This window comes from Uranotaenia lowii, chromosome 1 (assembly GCF_029784155.1).
Source record: "Uranotaenia lowii strain MFRU-FL chromosome 1, ASM2978415v1, whole genome shotgun sequence".
Lineage (NCBI taxonomy): Eukaryota > Metazoa > Arthropoda > Insecta > Diptera > Culicidae > Uranotaenia > Uranotaenia lowii.
Genome location: NC_073691.1, coordinates 85,719,609 through 85,747,258, shown reverse-complemented (window position 1 = coordinate 85,747,258; position 27,650 = coordinate 85,719,609). Strand labels below are relative to the sequence as shown.

At 37.3% G+C, this 27,650-nt stretch overlaps 1 protein-coding gene across 1 annotated transcript; it reads left to right on the top strand.

Moving 5' to 3' along the window:
• Positions 1 to 3,274: 3,274 nt before the first annotated feature.
• Positions 3,275 to 4,633, top strand: LOC129738561 (uncharacterized). The gene is made up of 3 exons (XM_055729786.1): positions 3,275 to 3,581; positions 3,645 to 4,027; positions 4,086 to 4,633. Exons 1-2 carry the CDS (start codon positions 3,293 to 3,295, stop codon positions 3,968 to 3,970), a joined length of 615 nt encoding a protein of 204 aa, XP_055585761.1. The 5' UTR covers positions 3,275 to 3,292; the 3' UTR covers positions 3,971 to 4,027; positions 4,086 to 4,633.
• The last annotated feature ends 23,017 nt before the right edge of the window (positions 4,634 to 27,650 follow it).

The window sequence follows — 27,650 nt, the reverse complement described above, 5'->3', positions numbered from 1 at the left end:
AAATATATATTACATCCAACATAAACTGTTGATGAATTCAAGAGATCATGAAATTAACACATTGCGGACCATATACGAGATATCTCGTTTTTTTTGCTTGCCAAAAATGTGCTACATTTCGAAGTATAACTCGAATTGACTGAATTTCAGTGTTAAACTATATTCGACAAAATTAAACACAATATTTGCCGTAACTTATAAATGCTAAATTTGAAAAATTTAGTCCATAGATTTCTAAGATATAGAATGCGGAGTTTCGGTGTTTCTCGTCATAGATTTTTTCAGTCATTTAAGTGTTAAGATTGCTTGTCAATTCAAATTTCAGATTTCCTTTTTTAAGCAAAATTAGATTGTAAACACAATTTTTTTGAAAATCACAAATAAAAGGTAGAATTTGAGTTTTTTGTTTTATCTGAAAAAACCCAAATTTTATTTAAAAAAATTATTCAGAGCATTTTTATTATTGAAATGTTTCTTTATGTAAAATATTTGCTGTTAAAGAAACATCTTCATCTAACAAATCTGTATTTGATATATGTAGATATTTGAGTAACGGGAAGAGTTGTGTAAAATATTTTAGAAAGAGGTTTTATTTTTAAATTTATAACATTTGAATTATGCTTTTTAATGCAGATTCTAGCGGCAAGCAAAAAAAAAACGAGATACCTCGTTTTTGATCCGCAATGTGTTAATATTGCAGTTTTTTAAAGCGAAATTTCGTACAATAATCGTCAATTTGGTTCAAGTTTGCATCAAGAAATTTTGAACTGAAAATCTAATAATATTTATCTTTTACTTTTTTTTTGAAAATTCAAATCTTTGAATTTGCAAAAGTGTTGGGAAGATTGAGCTTGTTTGATTTGAGTAAAGAATTTTTTTTTTTAAGAAATGGAAGAATCTCCATGATCTACCAAACTCTAAAACAATTTAAAAAACGGCATAAAAACGTATTTAGCTCACCTTTTAGTTTAAGGATCAATTTTCTAAATTTACGATTTAATGAAAAAAAAACTTTTAATGTCAAAGTACTTGAAAATTAATGATCATATAGTTTTTTTTTTTTTTCCTGTAGGGGAGAGCCCACTGCGACCAGTAGTTGATCTATTGTGGTGTTTACCCCGCGTTACTATATGCTGCCAGGTTCACCTGCACTATTGATTGCCTATTGATTTAGTTTTCTACTAAATAGTTCATCACGTTCATTTCTGTAAGCAAAAAAGGTGCCCGCCGTGAAAAAAAACGAAATGCGGTGCTCCAATCGTGTACAAAATATTGGAAAAAAGCATTGATTTGGAAAAAGGGTGGTTCATAATAAGCATCACAGATGGCGTACGTGGCGCTCAAAAATTGAAGTCGGAGAACTTCTTCATTGGGCGCTATCTCAAAAACACTAGCTAAAGCTAAACACTTGCTGATACGGTCAAAATTTGGTCAAGAGAAAACGCTTGTAAATCGGCGAAATCGTTTATTTAAAAAAATCAAATTAAATTTCTTTTTCAAGTTTAATTAGTACCTATAAAACTCAGGAAAAATATTCAGTTAGGCTTCCGCTTTTCCAAATCCGAATTGCCGGGCCTTATGCGTAACCCTTCATTTCATGATTTTTTATTTTTCCTTTAAAATCATTTCAACAGTTGGAAATGAGGAGTACATCAAGAAAAAAAAATTAAAACAAAATACGATTTTTCACTTTTTCCGTACATTAATTGTTGCAAATTTGTTACTTTATGAAACGAAGGGTTAACCCTTGCCATCAGATTTTGTACAGCCACCTTGTCCACCTTCTCCGCCGCGGAAAGCCAGTTTGCCTTGAACTGCTGCTCGTCCTTAGCAGTTTTTTGGTCTTCTTTGGGTTCCGCTTAACACTAGCCCAGTATTTCTCAATTGGGCAGAGCTTTGGCGTGTTGGGAGGGTTCTTGTCCTTGGGAACCACTTGCACGTTGTTGGCGGCGTACCACTCCATGGCCTTTTAACCGTAACGGCAAGATGCCAAATCAGCAGCAGACGTTTATTCAAACACTCTTTCACGCAAATTTCTTGGTTGACAGTCCCGGAAGCTATGAAAATGCTGCTTTTCCATCCACAGGTACAGATGGCTTGCCAAACCAGATATTTTTTCGCGAACTTTGACAGCTTCGTGTGCTTGAAAATATCTGCTACCTTTCCCCTTCCTTTTGCCGTATAAAATTCCTGACCCGGAAGCTGCTTGTAATCGGCTTTGACGTAGGTTTCGTCGTCCATTACCACGCAGTCAAACTTCGTCAGCATCGTCGTGTACAGCCTCCGGGATCGCGCTTTGGCCGTCGTATTTTATTTATCATCGCGATTTGGAGTCACTACCTTCTTGTAAGTCGATAGTCCGGCATGTTTTTTTTGGCTAGATGCACGGTTGTAGACGATACACCCAGCTTATTTGCGGCATCTCGGAGAGAGAGGTTAGGGTTTCGCTTGAAACTACCGGCAAATCTCTTTGTCGCCTCAGCGGCTTCCGGTTTTTGTTTTCCCCCCGATCCAGACTTCCTGGCTGTCGACAAACGTTCCCCAAACACATTAATTACATTTGTAACGGTTGATTTGGCAACTTTAAGCGATTTCTTCCTTGGACGGCATTTTGACAACTGAAGAGTGAATTCCAAAATCAAAATAGGAGCAACATTCTGTGTGATATATATATTAAGCCTATTTGACTATTTGTCCGGTAGCGTGTATAAACAGGAGCTATGCCTTGGGGCGCATGAGTGCAAGTGAGTGTTTGTCTCTAAGTCAACGGTCATTGTACAGTCAACCTTGCTGAAGGTAAGTCTTGTGTCGCATAGCCGTATGTTTGGTGATTCCATGTAATTAGTAGAACCTCATATTGGCGACCGTGGCAGGTTTACAAATTAAAATACAAAAGAACTTTTCCCTCGAAGGAATCACCCAACATGCAGCAGGTAATTTGATTCTTGCAAGAATTTAGAAAGCACAGTGTTAGTGCTCCATTGTTTTTTTTCCATCGTGTTACGAGGAATACAAAATGGCGGATTGAAGAGGTAGCGAAAAAGGACGAGCAGTTTAGAAAGTGAATTTTGTTTTTCATAGCTCTGGTGGAGCACAAAACAGAAAAAACAAGCTCGGGACGAGCATGCAAGTGTATTTGGGACTTGACTGGGAAAATGGCTTGGGACAAGCTCGAATAGTGGAAATACTGATACTTAATACTGATTTAAAAAACACTATTCGAAAAAGCTAAAGTAGCTTTTTTTTTGCATCTGTTTGTTTTGCAGACGTATTGTTATTTTACCACTTTAAAATGTCCAACACCGGAAAATATGTTCGGGCCCCCGCTTATGAAAGCGAGGAGGAGAGTATAAACGAGCTGGAATGCGGCGATGTTTTTAGCCCAGGGAGATTTGTCCGATTGAACCCATCTAACGAGGACTTCGGTGACGTTGATGCACAAGAAAATGACCCCTATGCAGATTACTACAGGACTGTAGATCCGGATCAAGAAACTCGGGAACTGCGGCAAAAGGTGCAGGAACTGGAGAAGACTATTGCTGAATTGTCTGGGGCCAAGACATCTGATCCTGAACATGATCGTAATCCTCCATCTACATCAGCTCCTAATTGTAGTAGTCTAACGGTACCTTCTCTGGTTCCAGGAACAACAGCAACCGTTTCATCTTGCGATATTAGTGCACCAAGCATCAGATGGGACAACATGAAACCATTTCCAAGTGGTGTGCCCGCCAATAAAATGTGGGAGACTTGGACCAAGTATTTTGAAAATTTTGAGATTGCGGCATCGTTGTCCAATGCTCACGACCCGGTGAAGAGATCACAACTCCTGTTTTTATCGATTGGTGACGAGCTTCAAGGTATCATCCGGGCAGCGAAATTGCGACCTGTTACAAACGAGCCCGATTGCTACGCGGTCTTCGTCAAGAACATTGAGGATTACTTGAAAGCGCTAACAGACACAGCATGACATGTTTTCTTCGATGCAGCAAGAAAAAGGGGAATCGGCAGTCAGCTTCCACTCCAGGTTATTTTGAGTACTGTTCTGAAAAGAAAACATATTTTAAATCTTACATTCTATTTAGGTTGATGGAGAAAGTTTGGCTTTGCGGATATAGTCCAGCCGACCAGGATCGTTTTGTTAGGACACAACTCTTAAAAGGATTAAGGAATCGTGATCTCGCCAAGGCAGCCAGGACGTATGGGCATGACACGAATTTTATAGTTCAGTCGGCAGCGCGGGATGAAGCTTTGCTTCCCGAGTCTTCATCGGTTAACGCAGATGATCCAACGTCCATCATGGCGGTATCTCAAAGGTTTTCGCGTAACGTTGGAATGAAGCGTAAGCACAATAGCGATTATAAAAGGAACGATGGTTTCCACCAAAATTCCGCTCGAGGCGGTAAGCCTTCCCTACAACGGTCGGAAAGATGCTCCAAGTGCAATCGAGCTGCTCATGAAGGCCAACGCTGCCCAGCGGTGGAAAAGCCTTGCTATTCCTGTGGACGTCTTGGACATTTTGCTGCTACATGCCGTATGAAACGGATCAACGTCGATCAAGACAGTCAGTTCAGATCTAATTCTTTTCAACCGAGACCGTCCAGCTCTGTAGCTGAGATTGAGGATCATAAAGTGCAGGTAAACAATAATTGAAATGTTATTGGAACAATGCTCTGCGAAAGAAATAAAACAACTTACCTGGAATTTCTCTTCCAATTTGAATTTCATTTTTTAGCAAGTCAATGCACTTTCCCTCGGGGACGTTTTAATCCATTGTTCACTTGGTTCGTCGAGTCCAATAAAATTTCTTATTGACTCCGGTGCTGATACCAACATCATTGGCGGTGACGATTGGCAGAAACTTGAGGAACAATTTCGAGCTGGAACGGTAGAGCTTCATCCTCTTCAGGTACCAACAAATAAAAGTTTGCGGGGCTATGCTTCCGATAAGCCGATGGCAGTAGATTTTGCTTTTAAATCCAAAGTTCAGGTTGTCGGTTTCGATAAACCCGTTGTTGCTGCAGATTTTCTGGTCGTTAAACAAGGTCGATGTTCTTTACTTGGCCGGAGCACTGCCAGTGACATGGAACTGTTGAAGGTCGGGGCCGAAATATACAGCTGCGGACAGGCAGAGAAAACCGATCTGTTCCCTAAGATGCCTGGAGTAAAAGTGAAGTTTTGCGTTGACAAATCAGTCGCTCCAGAGAAAAACGCCTACTACAATGTGCCAGCTGCATATCGCGAAGCAGCGAGAACTCGATTGAAAGAAATGGAAATGAAGGGTATCATCGAAAAGGTTGTTACCGCACCAAATTGGATCAGCGGAATGTCCGCTGTTCCAAAAGGAAAAGACGATTTTCGCCTAGTCGTCAATATGCGCGCTCCAAATAGAGCAATTAAGCGCCAATATTATCGGCTGCCTCTACTAGACGAAATGAAGGTGAAGTTGCATGGAGCAAAGTTCTTTTCAAAGTTAGACCTATCAAACGCCTATTATCATCTTGAATTAAGCCCAGAATCACGTGATCTGACAACATTCCTAGCAGAAGACGGAATGTACCGGTTTACGTGTTTAATGTTTGGGGTCAACTGCGCCCCAGAGGTTTTCCAACGAGAGATGTCACGAGTTTTGGAAGAAGTAGAAAACAAAATTGTGTATATCGACGACATTCTCTTGTTTTCTGAATCTCTGGTGGATCTGCGAAAAACCGTGGCACAAGTGTTGAAAATATTAAATGTGAACAACCTAACAATTAACACTGCTAAATGCGAGTTCGATCGAACGCGAATTAAATTTCTTGGACATTTGTTGGATGAATCGGGATTCAATATTGATGAATCAAAAATCAAAGATGTACGGAAATTTCGTCACCCAAACTCAACATCAGAACTGAGAAGTTTCTTGGGGTTGGCTTCTTTCGTTAGCTCGTATATAAAAGATTTTGCAGAAATTTCATCACCATTGTGGGCTACAGTCTCTTCAAAATCCTGGAATTGGGGACTAGAACAAGAAAAGGCTTTTGATTTGATAAAGAACCGCATTGTCAATTGCACTGTCTCTCTGGGATACTTCTCGGAAAAGGCCAAAACAGTGTTATATACCGATGCCTCACCCAACGCCCTTGGAGCAGTGTTAGTACAAGAAGAAGATGGTCGAGCTTCTCGGATAATTAGTTTTGCGTCAAAGGCTTCAACGACAACCGAGAAAAAGTACGCACAAAATCAGCGGGAAGCTTTGGCGGCTGTATGGGCGGTCGAGCACTTCGCTTACTTCTTGTTAGGTAGGCATTTTACCTTGCGGACTGATGCAAAGGGCATCACGTTTATACTTAATCGGTCTCGAGAAACGGCGAAGCGGGCTCTAACAAGAGCTGATGGCTGGGCGTTAAGGCTAAGCCCATACAGCTATGACGTGGAGTTCATTCGGGGTTGCGAAAATATTGCGGATCCATCTTCTCGACTGTAAACTGGTAATGATGACGCTTTCAACGAAGAAAATAGCCCATGGGAAATCGCACATCTCGAGGCGAATGCTGTGCAGTTTTTGACTGATGCCGAAATTAAGGAGCGAACTGCGTGTGATAGTACGCTCCAGCGGGTGCTAGACTTCTTGGAGTCAGGAATTTGGCCAAAAGACCTAAACAGATTCAAGGCTGTTTCAACTGACCTGACTGCTAAAGAAGGTATGCTTGTGAAAAAGGGATGCGTAGTTGTTCCCGAAGACTTACGAGAAAAAACATTAGCGATAGCTCATAGCGGGCATCCAATGACGGCAAAATTAAAAAGCATCTTACGCAAGAGTGTTTGGTGGCCTGGAATATCCGCGGATGCTGAACGATGGGTGGAATCTTGCATTCATTGCGCTGCCAACGGAAAACCACAAAGTCATACTCCCATGCTCCGTGTGTTTGCTCCGAAAACGGTATGGGAAATCATAGCCATGGATTTTAACGGACCATATTTGAAGTTCGGAGGAATATACATCTTGGTTATAATTGATTTGAGATCTCGTTATGCTATAGCGCGACCAGTGAAGTCAACCGCATTCGAATTTACAAGAAAAATTTTGGATGATTTGTTTGAAAGAGAAGGTTTCCCTAATTCTATCAAAACCGATAACGGGCCCCCTTTTAACGGCGAACAATATGGGCAATATTGTACAGATCGTGGTATCAACACTATTTTTTCTGCACCATTCTTTCCTCAACAAAACGGGTTGGTGGAAAGCTTTATGAAGGTGGTAAACAAAGCAATGTCTACAGCTGTTTCAAGTGGTAAAAGCTACACTGAAGAACTCCAAAATGCTGTCCAAGCATACAATGCCGGGACTCACTCTGTGATAAAAGTTTCTCCGGAAGAAGTGATGATGGGCCGTAGAATTAAGCGTGGATTGCCTTTGCTTGAGCGTGGAAAGGCTGATCACAACGATCATCTATTAGATAAAAGGGACCGTGAAACAAAATTGAAAAGCAAAGCTCTCGAAGATGCGCGGCGTGGTGCAAAGGAAAGTAAAGTAAAACCGGGCGACACCGTCATTCTAGAGCGTCAAACTAAAGGAAAAGGTGATTCGAGATTCAATGTGAAACGCTTCACGGTAGTCCAGGAGAAAAATGGAACTTTGCTTCTCGTTGACGATCAGGGTCATACATTAAAGCGGCACATTTCACAAACAAAGAAAGTGCACCCTTGGAGGGAAAATATTTCAAATCAACAAGTTGTAAAAGAAACTTCTAAGCGCCCAGAAAGAACAACCAAAACTCCATCATATCTGAATGACTATGTTCATCTAGCAGAAAAAGATTTTTTGTAAAATGCCAACGTTTTGAACAACAAGTAATAAAGTAATTCATTTCTTCATTTATGTAAAAAAAAAATTTCCTGGGAGAAGGGGGAAGATGTGTGATATATATATTAAGCCTATTTGACTATTTGTCCGGTAGCGTGTATAAACAGGAGCTATGCCTTGGGGCGCATGAGTGCAAGTGAGTGTTTGTCTCTAAGTCAACGGTCATTGTACAGTCAACCTTGCTGAAGGTAAGTCTTGTGTCGCATAGCCGTATGTTTGGTGATTCCATGTAATTAGTAGAACCTCATACATTCTACACACACACACCTTCAAAATGAGGGGTGTTCAGGTTTTTTAAATGCCAAATTGAAAGAAATACGTCAAGTTGATATTGACCAAATTTTGACCGCATCACCCTCTAGAATATCACAAAAATTTGCTCATGGTAGCATTACATCACTGATAAGCTTCACTGAAAAGTTCATCAATTCCATGCATTCAAAAGTTATTCCCAAAACAAAGTGTTGCATTTTTTTCGAATACACTCCTTAATAATAAAAAAATATAACAAAAGGTAGATATGCAATAGAAAAGGCTACTAACGTTAATTTCACGCAATATTGAATTTTATTTTATGGTTAAATTCGAGGTACACCATCAGAACACCTCCGAGATTTATGATTTAATCTTTCGTTCCATACTGCCATTGCTATAAAGACGGAAGGGGTGAAATTTATTCCGCTTTATTGGCCATCATCAGCAATTCATTACCAATTTCTCCGCCATCCGGAGATCCATCATGGGGTGCTGCTGAGGCAAATTTATTCATTAGTTGTCATCCCACCTCAGCAACTTTGCACTTAAATATTGCTATCTATCGCTGCTGCTTTTCCATGAAAAACGGTGCGACAGTCTTTCGAATTTTTGGCTCGCAATCCGACCGAACTTTTCTTGGCGCCTTTCCAGAACAGTTTGCAGCATCCGATGAAATCTGTCGATTGACGTGTATTTTTTTTTCAGAAGCATTTGAACTGAGCTGAGCGTCTTCCTTTTGATTGTAATCGGACGGGTTACCATGCACTTTTCCGGGTTCCGACAGATCATCGGGAAGCAGGAAGCGTCGTTTCGAGGAACGGAAATTTATTGCTGCACCTTCACAAAATCGTCGTTTATTTTCCTGATATATCTTCCATCCGCATCCGCATTTTTCAGTCTAGCGCTCTGTCCAATTCAATGTCAATGGCAGCGAAAAATTGGAAACTGAACGAAAAAAAAAACACAAATCATGGAGACCTTAGACTAGAGACATACTATTGTCAGGGATCAGAGCTTTTTGTCCCCTTGGGCGATATTAGGATCCATGCTACGTAAGGTTGCAATTAAAAGGTAATTTATGTTCATTGATGCCCAGAATGTTAGTGGCAACTCCTTTTTTTCACTAGAAAAAGCCATTAAAGGAACATCAACATTCCAACGGGGCGTTTATTGGATTAGATAAGTGATGGCCTTTTTCAAGCCAGCACAAAAGGATAGGAATTACTTGAAAGATTATAAAAAACAGGAATAGTTGAGAAACATTTTAATTCATGTTCTCTTTTTTTTTAAAGGGGAATCACAAATACATGTTCTTATATTAATTTATAACATTGCCTAAGCTTCTAGAGTAATATGAACGCTTCGCAAAGGATGAAATACGAGTGTCCTGTCTGTTTTTGTGTGCATCGTTAAGCAAATCCGTCATGAGTTGTTTTTGGACATATGTAACAAAATATTTTTTTTGATGAATATCAAAAAAATAAAAAATCTACCTTCAAATGTGAAGTGCAAGATGGAAAACACCACTGATTTTGACGACCATTTCCGACGACTTTTTTAATGCCCCAGAATTTGTACAGTAAAGGTTAAGAAGACAAACATAAATTCCACCAATAAGTCTTAGAGAGAAATCACTTTTCACAGTGAAACCCAGCACTGATATGAAAATAATTAAAATTTCAAATTAACTAGTGTTAAACAGTGATGCCGTATTGTTTTGAACTGTTTTTCACTCCGCCGCCGATAGCCGCCACCTGGAGAAGCCGGGTGTCGGAAGAGTCTTCCCGTCAACCGTTATCCGGCTTCCGTTCTCCTGCTATTTAGTTAGTAGCACGATTTGGCTTGCCTTGCTTTGTAGCTGCCTTGCTTGTCGTCTTCTGTCGAATGCTGCACAGTAGCTAGTTCATCAGCAGCAGCATCATGCTTGCAAATTGGCCATTACTTACGCTCTGGTTGCACTAATCCATTAAGAGAAACCAAGCATGTTGCCAGAGATTGCGTGCTCCCATTCTGCTCCCAGTCGAGATGCAATCGTTTTCCATCTCGTAGGCGCCTATTTTAAGACAGAGACAGGGTCAGGGCATATTGTGTCTTCCTCTATAGTGGCTGGGAAAATGATAGACAGCCGGAAATGTTTTGCAAAAGTAGATTTTCTTTATCAAATATTCATAATTCGTAGAATCCTACCAGAAACTAGGGTCTGTCTGTGGTGCTCCTGAATATATTTATTATTTTCCACCGTATGACTGAAATTGCGATTCACAATACGAGGTTGTGCTCATCAGATAAGAAAATTTATAAGCTTTCCTAAGACTCAATGACTGGTTGTATGATGATCATAATTCATGCAGGTTTCCTACTCTTCTTGGTTGATATTGAACCAAAAATATCACCAAGTACATATATCACTTTTAAAGAAATCCAGTAAATTAAGGATGTTTTCCCGAATAGAAGGTCTGAAAGTATTTCTTGTAGGAAATTTCCCATTATTACCAACGGGATGTTTCAAAACTGTCAAACTCCCAACGACAGTAGCTAATCATCATCCGTTGTGAATGAGACAATATGATACTAAGAACATGATTCGCTTGACTCAATCGGAAACGTAATGTAACTTACAGCGATGATGACTTCCCAGACCAGCTCCAGTCATTGTTCAGATTACTTACTTACTTCCATTCGCCTCAGAGAAGAAAGATTGATTAATTGTTTTCTGTAAGTTAACCCTCTAAAACCCATTTTTTCGCAGAAAAGCGAATTTTATATTATGATTTCAAACAACTTTTGTTCCACGAATTTTTTTTAACAAATCTTATTTATAAAAATGGCGATACTCATGAATCATGGTACACATACAAGTTTTGGCAGAACGATACTACTTGATGTAATGGGGGTAACCTTTCTCTCTAGGTCACACATAGAAACGCGGATCTCATGTATAAAAATGGAAGCATTTCTTATGTAACATCATAACGTTTTAACGGGTGGTCAAAATTATGTTGACTTTCGTACTCAATGGTTTTTCAGGTTTATATAATAGTTTGAAGACTCTCCCACTGTAAAATGAAAGGGCTCCCTTCCATACCCCTTTGACATGTCAATAGTTGAACAAGCAATGAGTACAAACGCTACAATCGACTCCGATACTCACAACACGTTGAGCGCATGCAAATTATGTTGAAGCACAACCCGAAACGTTTTTGGTCTTTTGTCAACGAGAAGCGAAAGGAAACCGGGTTCCCATCGGAGATGTTTTTAGGCGAGCATAAATCGTCTAGTTTGGAACAGACGTGTAATCTTTTTGCTGAACATTTCGCCAGCGTTTTCAGTACTTCGCATGCCTCGTCTACTAAAATCGCAAGAGCCCTGCGGTACGTTCCTTGCAACATGCTCAATCTAACGGGAATTATTTTCTCGGAGGATGAAGTTAAAGCAGCGATATCAAAGCTAAAACCGTCTTCAGCTGTAGGACCTGATGGAATTCCGTCTAATATTTTGAAAAATTGTGTTGAGGCTATGTTGAGGCCACTGTCAGCTATCTTCAACCTGTCCATTCGCACTGGTAAATTTCCAAGTTCTTGGAAGAAGTCGTTTATGTTCCCGGTTCACAAGAAAAGTAATAAGCACGACATAACGAATTACAGGGGAATCACTTCCCTCTGTGCCTGTTCTAAGGTGATGGAAATCCTGGTGTCACAGAGACTTTTTAATGCCGCTAAGTCGTACATTTCTGTCGATCAACACGGGTTTTACCCGGGACGTTCGACAAACACAAACTTGTTGGAGTTTACTTCATTCTGCATTCGCACTATGGAAAAAGGTGGTCAAGTTGACACAGTGTATACTGATCTTAAGGCTGCCTTTGATCGTATTGACCATCGTTTGCTCCTCGCAAAACTACGACATCTCGGACTCGAAGAAGGACTCATTCTCTGGTTTGAATCGTTCTTGACGAATCGTTCTCTTACTGTCCGTCTCGGAAATGCCGAGTCCCATGTGTTCCAGAATAACTCAGGAGTACCACAAGGAAGCAACATCGGACCTCTTCTATTCTGCACCTACTACAACGACATAACATACGCTCTTCCGTCGGGGTGTAGAATGTTGTATGCTGATTACCTGAAAATTTATCGGAAAATCGAAAGCTACAGCGACTGCTTAGAATTGCAGCAAATGTTGAGTAAATTTCTTAAGTGGTGTAATTTGAATTGCTTAACGGTCAGTGTGGCGAAATGTAACGTGATAAGCTTTACACGGAAAAGGAATCCTCTGACTTGGAATTACACTCTTCATGATACCGCACTTGAACGAGTTTCCGTTGTGAAGGACTTAGGTGTGCTTCTGGATTCCAAAATAACTTTTGAAAACCAATTGAATCATGTTGTAGCAAAAGCAAACAGAAATTTGGGATTTATGCTGCGAACCACCAAGGAATTCACAAATCTACGTTGCCTACGAACTCTTTATTGTGCTTTAGTGCGCTCGCACCTTGAATCAGCGGCTGTCGTCTGGTGCCCCAGCCACGATACCTGGATCAGGAGAATCGAATCCGTGCAATCGAAATTTACCCGCTCAGCACTTCGGATTTACCCCTGGCCAGTTTTGGGAGAATCTCCCACGTACCTGCAACGATGTTCCTGGTTTAAACTAGACAGCCTCGCTGACCGACGTGAATTCCTGAAGGCGGCGTTTGTTGGAAAGTTGCTGCTCGGTGCTATCGATGCACCAAACATCCTTGAAAGAATTGATTTCAACGTGGTACCTAGACAACTGAGAACGCGAGAATTTCTTCGGCTTAGTTTTCATCGAACGGTTTATGGTCAGAACGAGCCTATTCGTGCCATGTGTGCAGTATTCAATGATGTATATAGTGAATTTGATTTTAATTTGTCCAGTGATACATTTGTGAACCGCTTCCGAGCTACAATGCTAAGTTAATTTTTGTTTTGTACAGCGTTTTTAAGTTAGCTTCTATTTTGTTAATCCATTAGTGCTAGTTTTGTCTCCTGATAACTGTTATATCGTTTATGTAATCTTCTTAGATGGGTTTTTTTGCCTAGTGCTTTTCCCATCACATCCATTTAGACTTTCAGTCCGATGGATTAAATAAATAAACAAAATAAACAAAATAAACAAAATTTTCAGAAGACTTTCATTCAAATAAAGAACAATATAACCTATACAATTTTTATGAGGTATTCTCGAAATTTGAACAGCTCACAATCTCAAAATATGAGGCGTTATGAAAATAAAATTGAAATATTTAAGCAATTTTCAAGTGATTTTTCCTGCAATTTGGAACCCAACCATGTTTTGATAGAACGAAAAATTTAATGCATTCAAGGACCTTAACGTTTTTCAAAATCCTGTTTTCTCCGCTCAGCTAAACAGTGGTTTTCTTCAAATTTTGACGTGACCCGATGATTCCTTGCATCGAAAGGACTAAACACTTTTCATGTAATTTTAGTTAAATTGTGTACACCAAAATTGTGGCAATACGAGATTTTCTATTGTACTGAAAAGACATCTACGAGTTTATTTTATATTTGTGAAATCTCGTGTATAATCGTTGTAATATACGGCATTATTGAAATAGTTTCTGAAAGTATTTGATAGAAGAAGGGCCGGGTGAAGGAATAATATTAACATTCTTGCATTTCTTCAAGTACAGAATATTCTTCATGTAATATTGGCAGTACGGAGTTCACCGGGCCAGTAAGTTTCTTTCAAAAATGAGTCCAGCAATTATGCCGGAACAAATTTGAAATCCTTCTTTTGTCACTTGGAGTTGAGACATCACGAGTGGGTGGATAGTAAAAAATAAGCCAATTTTTCAATTTAAAATTGGAACAAATTGGACCAGTGTTCCGAAAATCACTCATTTTCAGTGAGTGTCCCTGGTTGCACTTTGCAACTGAACGTACAGCGATCGGGTTTTGTTATTGATTGCTAATGGACCTATCCGATCATCACTCGTTCTATTCATCGCTAAAATACAGATCACCTCGCACGATGCTTGCTGTCAAAATAGTGCAGCACCATCATCAAATTAGAATCTCACCAATGAGCGATGCATACGGCGAATCATGTTGGTCTAGGATCAGGAGTGAATGGATCAGGCCGTGAGTGAGTGATACATGCAACCGATCATTAGCAAATGTTGTTTGATTTTCAACGTAAAAGGTGATACGGTCAAAATTTGGTCAAGGGAAAACGCGTGTAAATCGTTTATTTAAAAAATCAAATTAAATTTCTTTTTCAAGTTTAATTAGTATAAAATTCAGGAAAAATATTCAGTTAGGCTTCCGCTTTTCCAAATCCGAATTGCCGGGCCTTACGCTTAACCCTGCCATCAGATTTTGTACAGCCACCTTGTCCACCTTCTTCGCCGCAGAAAGCCAGTTTGCCTTGAACTGCTGCTCGTCCTTAGCAGTTTTTTTGGTCTTCTTTAGGTTCCGCTTGGCAATAGCCCAGTATTTCTCAATTGGGCGGAGCTCTGGCGTGTTGGGAGGGTTCTTGTCCTTGGGAACCACCTGCACGTTGTTGGCGGCGTACCACTCCATGGCCTTTTTACCGTAATGGCAAGATGCCAAATCCGGCCAAAACAGTACGAAACAACCTTGTTTCTTCAGGAAAGGTAGCAGACGTTTATTCAAACACTCTTTCACGTAAATTTCTCGGTTGACAGTCCCGGAAGCTATGAAAATGCTGCTTTTCAAGCCACAGGTACAGATGGCTTGCCAAACCAGATATTTCTGCGCGAACTTTGACAGTTTCATGTGCTTGAAAATATTTGCTACCTTTCCCCTTTCTTTTGCCGTATAAAACTCCTGTCCCGGAAGCTGCTTGTAATCGGCTTTGACGAAGGTTCCGTCGTCCATTACCACGCAGTCAAACTTCGTCAGCATCGTCGTGTACAGCCTCCGGGATCGCGCTTTGGCCGTCGTATTCTGTTTATCATCGCGATTTGGAGTCACTACCTTCTTGTAAGTCGATAGTCCGGCTCGTTTTTTGGCTCAATGCACGGTTGTAGACGATACACCCAGCTTATTTGCGGCATCTCGGAGAGAGAGGTTAGGGTTTCGCTTGAAACTACCGGCAACTCTCTTTGTCGTCTCAGCGGCTTCCGGTTTTCGATTTCCCCCCGATCCAGACGTTCCCCAAACACTTCAATTACATTTTTAACGGTTGATTTGGCATTTTTTAGCGATTTTGCCAGCTTTGCTTCTTCCTTGGACGGCAATTTGACATCTGAAGAGTGAATTACAAAATCAAAATAGGAGCATCATTCTACACACACACACACACACACACACCTTCAAAATGAGGGGTGTTCAGTTTTTTTTTAAATGCAAAAACGAAAAAAAAAACCGTCAAGTTGATATTGACAAGGTTTTGACCGTATCACCCTTTCTAGAGCTATTTTTTTAGTCATTTAATAATAAATTTTTGATATTTAAAGAATATGTACATTTTCCAAGAGTAAGCCCGTATTGGACAAATAGATAGGAACCCTATCAAATCATTAACTTTGAAGAAACAATGAAAATGGAAATAGTGAAAGCACCTAGGGGAATGTGTGAAGGTAAAATTTCAGTTGTATTTTGAAGCTCAAACTATTTAGCAATTATAATAATTTTTGCCCCTTAATGTAGGCAGCGACATATTCTTTTTTCGATTATAAATATTTTAAAAATAAAAGATCAAAAATCAAGGTTAAATTTATTAAGTATCATATTGAAACCATATGAAGGTGTTTTTTATCCTTTATGATCAAGAAACTAAACGAATGATATTCAAATTCTTCCTTTTTTTATGTACATAATATTTTTCATGTGATATCAGCAGAACGGAGTCTACCGGATCAGTAAGTTTCTTTTAAAAATGAGTCCTGCATTTATGCCGGAACAAATTTGGAATCCTTCTTTTGTCACTTGGAGTTGAGACATCACGAGTGGGTGGATAATGAAAAATAAGCCAAATTTTTAATTTTAAATTGAAACAAAATGGATATAAGGTTGCATCCAAAAACCTTGCATAAAATTTTCATCATAAATCTTAAAAATTGACGAAAAAAATGATTATAAAAGTTGATACTATTTCCATTTTCTATAATGTGACTTTCACTCTTTCAAATGTTTAAATTTACGAAGAATTTATCAGTATTTTTCAATAATGTTTTCTAACTTTATTTATTCCCCCTTCATGAATTTCGGAAAAATCGAAGAGGGAGTGGGTGATTCAGTAAAATAATGTTATTTGATCCAGTAAAACAAATAATGTCTGCTAAAATTTCACAAAGCAACTTTTAGACATTGGTGATGGAAAATGAACCATCGATCCGGCAAGTCAATTCATAATGTTTCCAAGTAATTTCTGTTAAATGATTGCTTCAAAAGATGAGTTTATTGCAGAAGGACATAGTTAATAGTTATAATAATCTAACTGGCGCAGTGAGTGTGCTTTATTTGCAGCGAAAAATCAGAACGTAAATTATATGAATTCAAAAATTCAGGACATAAATTTTCGAGAGTCGAAAACTTTTTTTGAATTCAATGATTTAGCAACGAGGATTTGGTTTGGAAATGAGATACCGTTTATTCATTTCAGTTTGCTAAGTTCTTACAAACTAACTTAGAGCTATAGCGACTACAATCTTGTCGTTCATCCGAAGTGATTCTGAACTCTGAATCATTCCTTAAATATTATCATATTCTGGGTTAACCACCCAGAATAAACTGTCAACACTGCAGGGAAACTCATAACCACAAGCTGTGCTGGCTGAGTTAAGCGTGTATGATGACAACATTTGTATTGTTGTCATCATCATTGATCATCATCAACTGTCAAGCGATATAATTCTAAATTAGTGAATTGACGAAAGAGAACGAAACCAAAACCCAAGTAACCAAAAGTTCCGTAAAACATTCTCTTAAAAGCTTACTCAGCCCTGCTCAAGGGCTGTATAGCATTCTATTCAGCTAGAAATTTAAGTTCATATCCACACTTTCAAGTTCCATATCCAAAGCTGAGTAGAAGGCTATTCAGCCTTTGCATGAACTTTGAAAAAAAAAACAGAAAAAGGACAAAATAAAGCGTTCACATTTTTTTGTTATTTATCTTACAATTACCAATGAAATCTGTTTGTCTTAAATCCTTTTCTCTAAATGAATATCATACTTACTCTAAAACTTGCTTCTTGCTTGGGGATTTGAACCTGAACCCTCCTGGTGAAAGCTGAGCATGTTACCTTTGTACCCTGGGCGATTCTTATGGTATCGATGTTCAGAACATCAATTTAAACAAATTAAGGACTATCCCTTCTCAAAGTAGGCTTTTTACCAAAAGATAAACAAACAATCACGGAATTAGATTCAGCAAGATTTGGAATTGAGCTAACGTTAGTATAAAGTTTGATGTTATTTTTGTGAAATCTTTTGCACCACATTCTTTCTTCTACTTGTTTCGACAGTTTAGAAAGAAAACTTCTTAAACTATCAAACCAAGAAGAGTTACAGAAGGGCTAATCAGAAGAAAATGGAAAATTTAGTGAGGATTAAAAGCATACTGTAAAAGGAGGCAACAACCAGAAAATCGTAAGTTTTGATAAATATTTTTGTTCCTTCTGAGTGTCTATTAAGTTTTATGACTTTCAGGATGCTTTCGAAGTTTTGGACAGTTTTGGAAATGAATTTATAAAACGGTTCAACTAATCGGAACGGTCCGTAACCGATAAGATAAGGTCCGTTCGACCTTATTGTTAAAGTAATTTGCAAGATGAGTCTATCAATGAAATGAATTATCACGATGCTCAAGGTTTGAAACATTAAATTGAACTCATTAATAAAAACGGTTTCTCTCAATAAAATGTTATGGGTTTTCATTTATTTTTGAAAATTAACCATTTTCTTCATTTTAAGCTTTCATCTTTCTAAACTTATCAGGAGTTTAAAGTTTTATTCCTATATAATTTAAAACCTATAAATAATTCCTTTGACAGAGTAGTAATAAGGATGTAATAATAACTTCGCGAAGGAAAATTAAACGAAAAATCGGATTGTCAACGAGTTTTTTTGTTTCAGTTTATTAGATATAAATATTGTTCAAATTTAAAACGTGAAATGAATTTTTTAGACATTCTTTAAGATTTATGACATTTTTCCATTTGGATCAAAACAGTTGATTTATTTGTGGGTTTATTTCGTTGTTCGTATATTCGTAGCTCTGATTTTCTGTTATTCTTTCTTGTGCAAAATCTTAACGCTTACGTTTGCATTGAAGTTCTTTAGAAGTTCCTCACGGAACCAAAAAGTTCGTAACAAGTTCTGCATGAAACCAAAAAGTTCGTAAGAAGTTCTGCATGGAACCAAAAAATTCGTTAAAAGTTCGTAACGAAGCACGATACGCCAAATTGAATCCTGGTTTTTTTAAGGTACTTGGAACGCACAAAAATGTTCCATGCTACTTGTTTAGACTTTTTATGTTCGTTCAGAAGTCCAAATCAAGCGCTTTTTTTCATTTCTCTCGAGTACCTTTTATACAGCCAAATGTGAACTTTTGATGCACAAAATTAAGTATCTTTGCGACTTTTGGTTACTTGGGAATTTGTGTTTTGGATTTCCGGAATTAGCAGCCATCCGGAACGGGCCAATCCGGATAAGGAAACGGAGTTTCTAGGAGCATCCGAAAATCGTAAGTCTCAACACCTTTAAATATGTTGAGGCAGATGAGGGAGTCAATTACACGGAAGAGTTTCTAGATTCACTTGGCTTGTTAGGGATGCCACCTCACATGCTGATATTGAAAGTTGGTGTGCCGATAATAAAAACGATTAATGAAGCTCAAGGACAATCGTTACAAGTTTGTGGATCAAATCTTGTAAATCAATGCTTTTCTCACGGGCAGTTGTACGTTTCTTGCTCATGTATTGGAAACCCTAACAATTTGTTTGTTTACACCTCAAATGGTGAAACTTTTCTAAAAATATTACTTATCTCGAAGCATTCCAATAAAGGTTGTTCAAATATTAAAAAAAAAGCAAAACAGTTACTAAACAACAAAACAATACCTTTAATTTCTGGACTTGGCAGGCTATGCTCGAAAGTAACGGAAGTTTTTGTTTTTGTGCAAATAAAATTCTTTAATTTGAAAATCAAATTGGACCTAAAAATTGAGTGAAGTGTTGATTTTATGTCAAGGTTTGAAGAAGTATCAGATTTGTTTTCATTAGATTGTTCCACGGATTTAGCGGAACGCAGGGGCATCATCGAATCCTAATTTCCAATGGGCATTACCAAGCTGAAGCCAGGGGATTTCAATGATGGTCACTGAACCAGAACGACTAGTTGCAGCAAGATCCTTCTTCAAGCGACAACGATATCATCAAATTTAACCTTCAAGAATTGAACTGAGAGATCCGGAATCGAGAAAGCAGAATAATTTCGTTTTAAGCGATCATTTTTACAAGCTTCAGCAGAGCAAGGGAACAGAATTTTGATTATTTTCGAACGTTGCTCCGTTTCTTTGCAGCTGATAAATCTTATAAACTTTTGCCAACTACTTTAAAAGCGAAATTACCAAGTGTCAGTACTGAAAAGTGAAAGAGAACAACGACACAAAAATCTTTGTAGAGTTCCGGATAATAAGACATTGAGGAAAAAAAGAAAACATTCATACAGGAATAGATTTGGTAGGACCAGAGGTTTAAAGATATTGGAACCAGGTTAACGATTTCAGAGCGGAGTGTCAATGCTGTGCAACAAAATCTCCTTTGCACAATACTTCAAAAAATTACAATTATAAACTTAAGAAATCAAAGACCGTGAACAAAAGACCAAGCCGTGAAACACCAAAATTCGGTATTCATTTTCTAGAAACTTGCTTGACCAAATTTTACGATCTTTGAGTTACTAAAATTGGGGTATGAAATTTTTATCACTTTTGAGTTATAAATTATAAGCACTTTCGTGGCCATAATTCTCGTCTTTGGTATGCATTGTTTTTACTAATAGGATGCTTCTCAAGTGCATATAAAAAAGTATCAATTTCTTTGCATTACAAAATTTCGGAATGCCTAAACCAAATTTCGCCTGAAAAGAAATTATGTATCTCCCAGACCCAGCACAAAAATCCCTAAGTGATATTGATTATGGTGCCGGGCAAGAGTTGTGTTGCATGCTGTCAGACGCTAACTTTTTCCTTTCATCATCAATTTTGTGAATTTTTTTTATTCTCTTCTTCCTATCTCTCCATCGATGATGGCCCTCGACACTTTCAGCGAATGGCGGCGGCGTTCGGAAAGAAATTTATTACAACTTTCTTTGTTTCCGCTTTTTGCCCGAGCTTCCCTTCAAGAATGGACGGCCAAAACAAGTCTATAAGGCCAAAATTTTTACCATACGATTTTTTTTTCTCTCGGCCAAGTTTTTCGGTCATAAAGCTGCCATTTTACCCTACCAACAGCAATAAGAACAAGATGGAAATCGTGATGAGACACTTTTTAAACATTTTTTTTTTCGTCACTATCAAAAACGATTTTGATTCTATTCTCAAATCGCTCATCCTTGATCAATCCAACTAAGGAGACTGAATTGGTTTCTCTTTCTTGTGAAATGGAAGTGTTTCTTAAAAACATGTGTACAGACCAAGGTTTTTTCACACTATTATACAAGATGCTTTAAAAATCATGTAAAAAAATAAATTCTTAAAACCGTGAAAAAATCCGTGATATTTGCGGAAAACCTTTTAAAACCGTGCTTGATTTGGAATGCTTTGAAATTTAAAAGAATCAGACATGAAATCTGAAATGTGACATCTGAGACATAAAATCTACAACTCGAGATCTAGGGAATGAGACCTGAGCGATAAACCTGAGACACGATACCTTACACCTGAGGCTTCAGATCTAAGATCTGAGATCAGAAACCTGCCACATAAGAATAGACATGGCAGGTTTCACAAAAGAAAAGACATGAGACATGACACCTGAGACATGATATCAGAGATATAAGACTTGGGATCTGAGTGAAAGCTGAGACATGGGAATTAAGACAAGAGGCATGATTCATTAGACAAAAACGTGAGATCTGAGAGAACGTGAAACGTGAGAAGTGAGAAGTGGTATCTGGAACGTAGTGCGTGGAACGTTAAGAGTCGTGAAAATGAAAAGTAAGACAAGAGACTTAAGAAGTGAGCAATAAGATGAAAGATGTGAGAAGTGAGCAATAAGACGAAGACGCGAGAAGTGAGCTATGGGATGTGAGAAGGGCGAAATGAAAAGTGTTTAGTGAGACATGAGAAGTGAGGAGGGAAAATGAGAAGTAAGTATGAGAAGTTGAAGTGAGGAGTGAGAAGTGGACGTGAGACGTGTGAGGTCTGATATCTCAGATCTTAGGACTCATATTTCAAGCCACAGAACTAAGCTTTTTCCAACTTCGAAAATTTCATTTTTTTTTTATCGAAAAGGACTACAAAATATTTTTTTCGGATACCGTGGTTATTGCGAAAAACCTACTAAGTATTCGATAAAAATTTCCGAAAAGACAAATCAAACCAAAGATAAACAAGTAAAAAAAGATTTTTTCAATAAAACCGTGTTAAAAACCTTGATTTTATTTTGGTAAACCTTTTAGTAAACCTGCGAGTGAGTTCAACTTAAAATGTTTTAAACATATTTTTTTATGAAATTGAAAATGAGTTAACCACTTGAGGAGCATTTTTTAAAAACCATGTCATAATTTAGGTTCGATAAATTTGGATAATTTTGTGTATTGTAGATGCATAGAAAAATTGTAGCTTTCTTCAAATTTGAGAAAAATAAAATCCAAAAGTGTCGCTTCTCGCATGCCTGAACGTGCCTCGAGAAAGAAGAACTAAATTATTCATGACCTCCCAGCTTCCAGCGCGATTTTTTGTTGATATTTTTCTCAAGCACCCTTCCTTTCGCTGTTTAGCCAAATGCCAGTTTCCCAGTTTCCCAGTTTCTTTGTTGAGGATGCAGGACAGGGAAGTTTTATACTGTGTTTTTTGTGCCACGCGACTGGATTTGGCTTAGCGTGACTCCTTAGGAAGCGTAAAGTTTTTAGCATTCATGGTCTTTTGAATGCAATTAGGGGTTTGTGGGAAAATTTGAATGACCGGAAATTGAAGTCGTGCAGCAAGAAAGATTATTGGTGTTTAGACACGAACAAAATGAAGCAAATAATGTGTGGCATAGTTTGTACTTTCCTGTTGATGTACTGTAATACTTCTTGTTTTTTTTTTCTCAAGAGTGGCAAGTCACAAAATTTTATTTTAAAAAATTGAGACATTACCACCATAAATCAACAGTTATGTCATCGCCAACATGAAATGTCTTCCATAACTTCCATACACGCAATTTTTTTTATATTCAAACGAAGTTTCTGTCTCCATGATGGTTTTTACGAGCTCGAACCTCAAACCAGCACAAAGTTTTAGATATCTAACTTCCAAAGTATTCAAATGAACTAGAACTTTTTCATCAATACTCATTTGATCAACTTTCTCCCCAACTCTTACGAGGAACGACTTCTCTAATCCGAACCCAAAACCGCCCGGAGAAGCAGAAGAAATAATCCCTTTCTTGGGGACCACTCAAAAGTGCTGTGAGACGACGAGCTCAGCATCAGGATTTTCCTCCATGCAGTAGCTACAAACTATCGGACAAGCTCGACGAGCGAGGGCAAAAACTTGTTCATTATAAGGCAATATCTTTCGGGGAAGAAACTTTTGACAAGGTGCACAATCGTACTAATAGACCCAACAAAAACCAGCCCGACTTGAGACGTGAGTTGAAAATATATTTGAAAACAGTTCGACGGCTTCAGAGTTTCACCATTGCGTAAATGTTGCAAGAGAAAAGTAAGAAACAGTGCAGATAATGCGGTAAAAATCTTAACATTAACAAATGAAGCAGCATAACTAATTTTCACATTAAGGACCTTTCAAATGACTTTGAAGGCATCGTTTTATTTAACTTATTTTCCAAAAAAAAAGAAAATGAAAAATCTCCATAAATTGGGATCTTAAAACGGAACGAGTGCTTTACACATTATTTTTGAATGCATTTTATTTAAAATAAACATATCTGATATCAGATATAAAATTAACACCTCTAAAGTGCTTCATTCCAAAATGTGATTGAAATGCAGAATTATTAACAATTATCTTTAATACCTATTCAAAGAGACAGAAATCGCTTCGTTAATACCATATTAGGTTCAAAAAAGAAATTAACTTTTATTGCCTACTTTAGGGCGTTTAATATGGACTGTTCAATCATGTTTTGATAGCGTATGTCATGAAACGAAATTTTCAATAGTTTTAATCGTAAAAAGTGATTTTAAATAAAACTGTGGTCAGTGAATGAAAGGAGAAAAACGAATGATAATTAATAGAAAAAAAAAAGTTTTCATGGAAGCACATCAGCAGATAATTTTGTAAATATGTGATATGAAACCTGGGCATAATCCAGACAGTTTCGAAAAATTTGGACCGCCCTCGTCTCGAATTATTCATCAGGATAAATCCGAGCGATCTGGAAGGACTACTTATTATACACTGTCTAGTACATAGTCATGACAGTTTGATCGTCAATGATTAGGGAAGAATCAGGATACTTGATCCCTGGGGATACTTGATTCCTTCGCAATATTTTTTTTTAATGTCTTATATTGTCCTTCGCAATATTTCGAAACCGGAATTTCTTACAAAAATCAAACGTTCTAGAAAAATGTGCCAAATAGCACGAAACAGCAATGGTGTTATCTCAACAAATTTTAAAAATTTCATTTTTCGGGTAATTGAACTTTGTTTGAAAAATTTAACAAAATGTGATTTAAAGCTAATTTTTATCACTATAAATTAATTCCATATGAAAAAATAAAAATTAAAATATGTATTCCAGTATGACAATCCTGGAGTTATCTGTTTCATAGGGCTCAAAATACTGTATTTTTCTAAAAACTAGATAATTGCGCCTTAAAGTATGCAATCACTATTGGGTAGTAGACGAACTTTTAAAATTCTTTACCATTGTTATCTATGATATTTTTGCTCAAACAATGCATGAACAATATAAATTGAAAAGAATTGTTTTTGTACTATTTGATAACTCGTTTTTAAGCTCTTCTACATTAACAGGTTTTCGTATTCAATAGAAACTTTTGAAAACATATCCTTAAATCTTTGAAATGGTAAGCTATATTTATTTAAAAAATCTCTAAGTTATTAAATAGGAAACTTGAAATCTTTGTATTTCCTCAAAAATTTTGTTAGTTGAGCTTTTTTTATTTCAATAGATATAGAATTTTTTTTTCTCAAGAAAGCCTTCACAATGAATCAAACTTTCAAAAGTAAAAAAAATAGATCAAAAGTTTGCGGTTCAAATCTGATTCTAGAAAATCAATCCAAATTTAAGATTTTAGTTTGAAATATGTGTTTTGAAAAAACTGCAATATCAGCAATTTTAAACACACAAAAATATGGAATTCCCTGCGATTTTTTAACAGAAAGTTTTCAGAAAATTTAGGCATTGAAAATCAATTCCATAATTCAAATCCTGTGGATGATTTTTTAAATACCCAACTTTAATCTAAGTTTAGGTAAAATAAACTGAACATAAACTTTTTGTCAAAAACATACAAAGAAGGTTTTGCTCATGATCTTTCGAATGAGATCTAAAGAATTGCAATATGCAATAGATGACTGAGATATAACCGATCAAAATTTTCATGTTTTAGTCATGTTTTAGAAGAGGTGGTCCTATTTTAACGTCGAATAACTCCGCCATTTTTCTGTTGATTTTGATAGATAAACACAGATTCGAATCAGAATTTAGTGCCATTTTAGCTTTGAGTCGTTACATCGAACGCGCTGGTTTGTATTAACGCGCCAGCACTAAATTTTACTTTGGAAGTCTGGACTTACGACAAAAAAAACTAAAGTAACTAAAGTTCACCAGCGAAGTTTCTAAAAATTTTATTTAAATTCACAATAGCGTTTAACATAAAAAACAATTCTGAAAACTATGCGATATTTCGTAGGAAAGATTGCAAACAAAACGATCCGTAAATTAACGACGAATTTCTTTGAGTACGGGTAGCAACTCGCCAGGTTTCTGTTCGTCAGCGTCTGTGGAGATATTTGAAAAGTAAATTTTACGCCAGCAAACCGAAGAACATTTACGAGCTTATGGCAAATGTACGAGCTGAAACATTCGCTGCAAAAATAGAATGCCTGCAAAAGAGCAGCTTCATGTGTATCAAATGGAATTGGTCATTTTATTGATGTTGTATTCTAAATCTGGATTGAAATAAAACGCATAAATTTTTTTTAAAGAATCTTGTTTATTTTTGAAAATCGACTGAAAAACAGGGGAGTTATTCGGAGGTGAAATCAGATATATCCTGATGGCGCACGCTGTAGAAATCAGTTTTTTTTTAATAAAAAATATTGCAAAATAAAATCAATTCTACTTTATATTTTTAATCTCCAGGTGAATTACGTATTCAAAACGACTTAGTGAAAATTGAAATTGAAATTGAACTTATAACCAAATTTAAATAATGCGATCTCTTGTAATTTCCATTCCCCAACAGTTATCTTGATAATTTTATCTTTATTGTGAAACTCATTACGAGTTTAAACTGAATCTGAATTTTGAATATTAATTCTAAATCTAAATTCTAAACTTGAACTCAGAATTCGATTTTTGGGTCTTTTTCCAAATTTAAATCCGATTTCTGAAATATACCTTCAATAAAGGAAAAACGATTTCAGAATTTAAATATTAAAACAGCATTTCCATTACGAGCCAAGAATTTAAATTTTTTTCAGACTTTCAACTTTAAATCTTTAAGGGGGGGGGGGGGGTATTCAAATTTTTTGCATTATACAAAGCATTGTTAAAAGAACATTTAGTAATTTTTTCGAAAAAAAATATTGAAAAATGAGCCGGTGACGGAGCACTTTCGAGGATGCCTTTTAGAAAACAGGATTTGCGGTGGACACTGTAAGTATCTCAGCACAGAATCATCTGAAGTCAAAAAATCAGAGCAAAATATTTTTAATAGATGTTTTTCTGGACCCCAACGTTTTTATTTAACTTAAAAAAATTTTTATGAAATTTTTGTGGCTGTTTGAAGTAAAAGCTACGATTTTTCACGAAGAAATCCGCCATTTTTCACCTGTAAAATCTCCCCAAAGTAAAAAAAAAACAAAAAAGAAAAACGTTGGGGTCTGGTATTTTATATGTAGAAAATATGTTCCAAATTTGAAAAGAATCGGATAAGTAGTTTTCAAATGACGATATCCACGGACTTTAAAAATGTGCTTTGCGAGAAAAACGCGTTTGAAGTTTCTGCTTTTGCTTTCTTGCAGTATAAGATAGGAGGAAATAAAGGCCTATAATTTCTACAGTTTTGCTTCAATTGACTTGAAAATTTGACACAACATTCTTGAAATGTTTTACAATAAGAAAATAAAAAAATAAAAAAATCGATTTTTTGAAAGTGCTAGACCCTACCACCCCCTTAATTTTATTTCAGACGTTTTCGGATTTATTCTTAATTTATTGTTTTTATTATTCCTTTTAATCCGACTTGCGAATACTCCAGAATGTTCAATATCCTGTTGTTTGAATTAGGTTTTAACTTATTGTAAAGTACTTTCCTCGTTTGATTACGCCTTTTCAGTTTGTGAGGCTAATGAATATGAAAAAGCCTGCTTTATAAATCGACAAGATTAAATCAGCTAAGCTGTTTTTTTCTCATACCATAAAATTAACTTAATGAAACACAATAGAATGAGGACAGGATTTTTACTAAACAACCAAAACGCTTGTCAAAACTGTCTCCCAACCTTATCCTTTGACTCGCCCTCCCCAACCCAGATTATTTGCCAAGATGCATAGGTAACCTCGGTACTGAAGCACAAATTTATTTCTTTCATCTCTTTCTCTATTTTCACCCTATATATTAACTGTATACTAGGACGTAGCCGGTGACTTTGTAAGTTTAAAACCTACCACCCCACCGGTGTTACGGGGACTCCCTTTATTAGGCCTCAGGGTGGCTCGCTTACCAAAGGAAATCGAAGGGAGTTCAATTTTGACCTCAGGAAAACCCCAAAAATGAACTTCTCGATGATTTATTTACAATATGCCACAACTCTATTTCGGTAATCTGCATAACTAACAAAGTCCCCAGATGGTCACGATACCTTTTTGGGCCACGCCCTGTTTGTCGGTCTTGAAGATGGCGGAGCTTCGACGAGGGCGATGCTATGGCTAGCCAACTCCTATATTGGTCCGATTCCTACCGGAAACCGGGACTTTCCTTCCGGGAATCTCAGTCACGTGGACAAACGAACGGTTGGGAGAACTGGTTGGTCGATCCGAAGGGTTCGTGAGTCGGAACTGACCCCAAGCCTCCAACGAATGATCGCCCGGATGAAATGGCTATCCGCGACGATCGAAACCACTACCGAGGCCGATTCAGCACCAGGGTTCAGGAACCAGGTTGACTTTCGT

Excerpts from the sequence above, each read along its gene's own strand:
- LOC129738561 (XM_055729786.1), top strand. The coding sequence starts at position 3,293 with ATGTCCAACACCGGAAAATATGTTCGGGCCCCCGCTTATGAAAGCGAG. Across the intron at positions 3,582-3,644 it reads ATCTGATCCTGAACATGATC|GAACAACAGCAACCGTTTCA; the intron begins GTAATCCTCCAT and ends CTCTGGTTCCAG.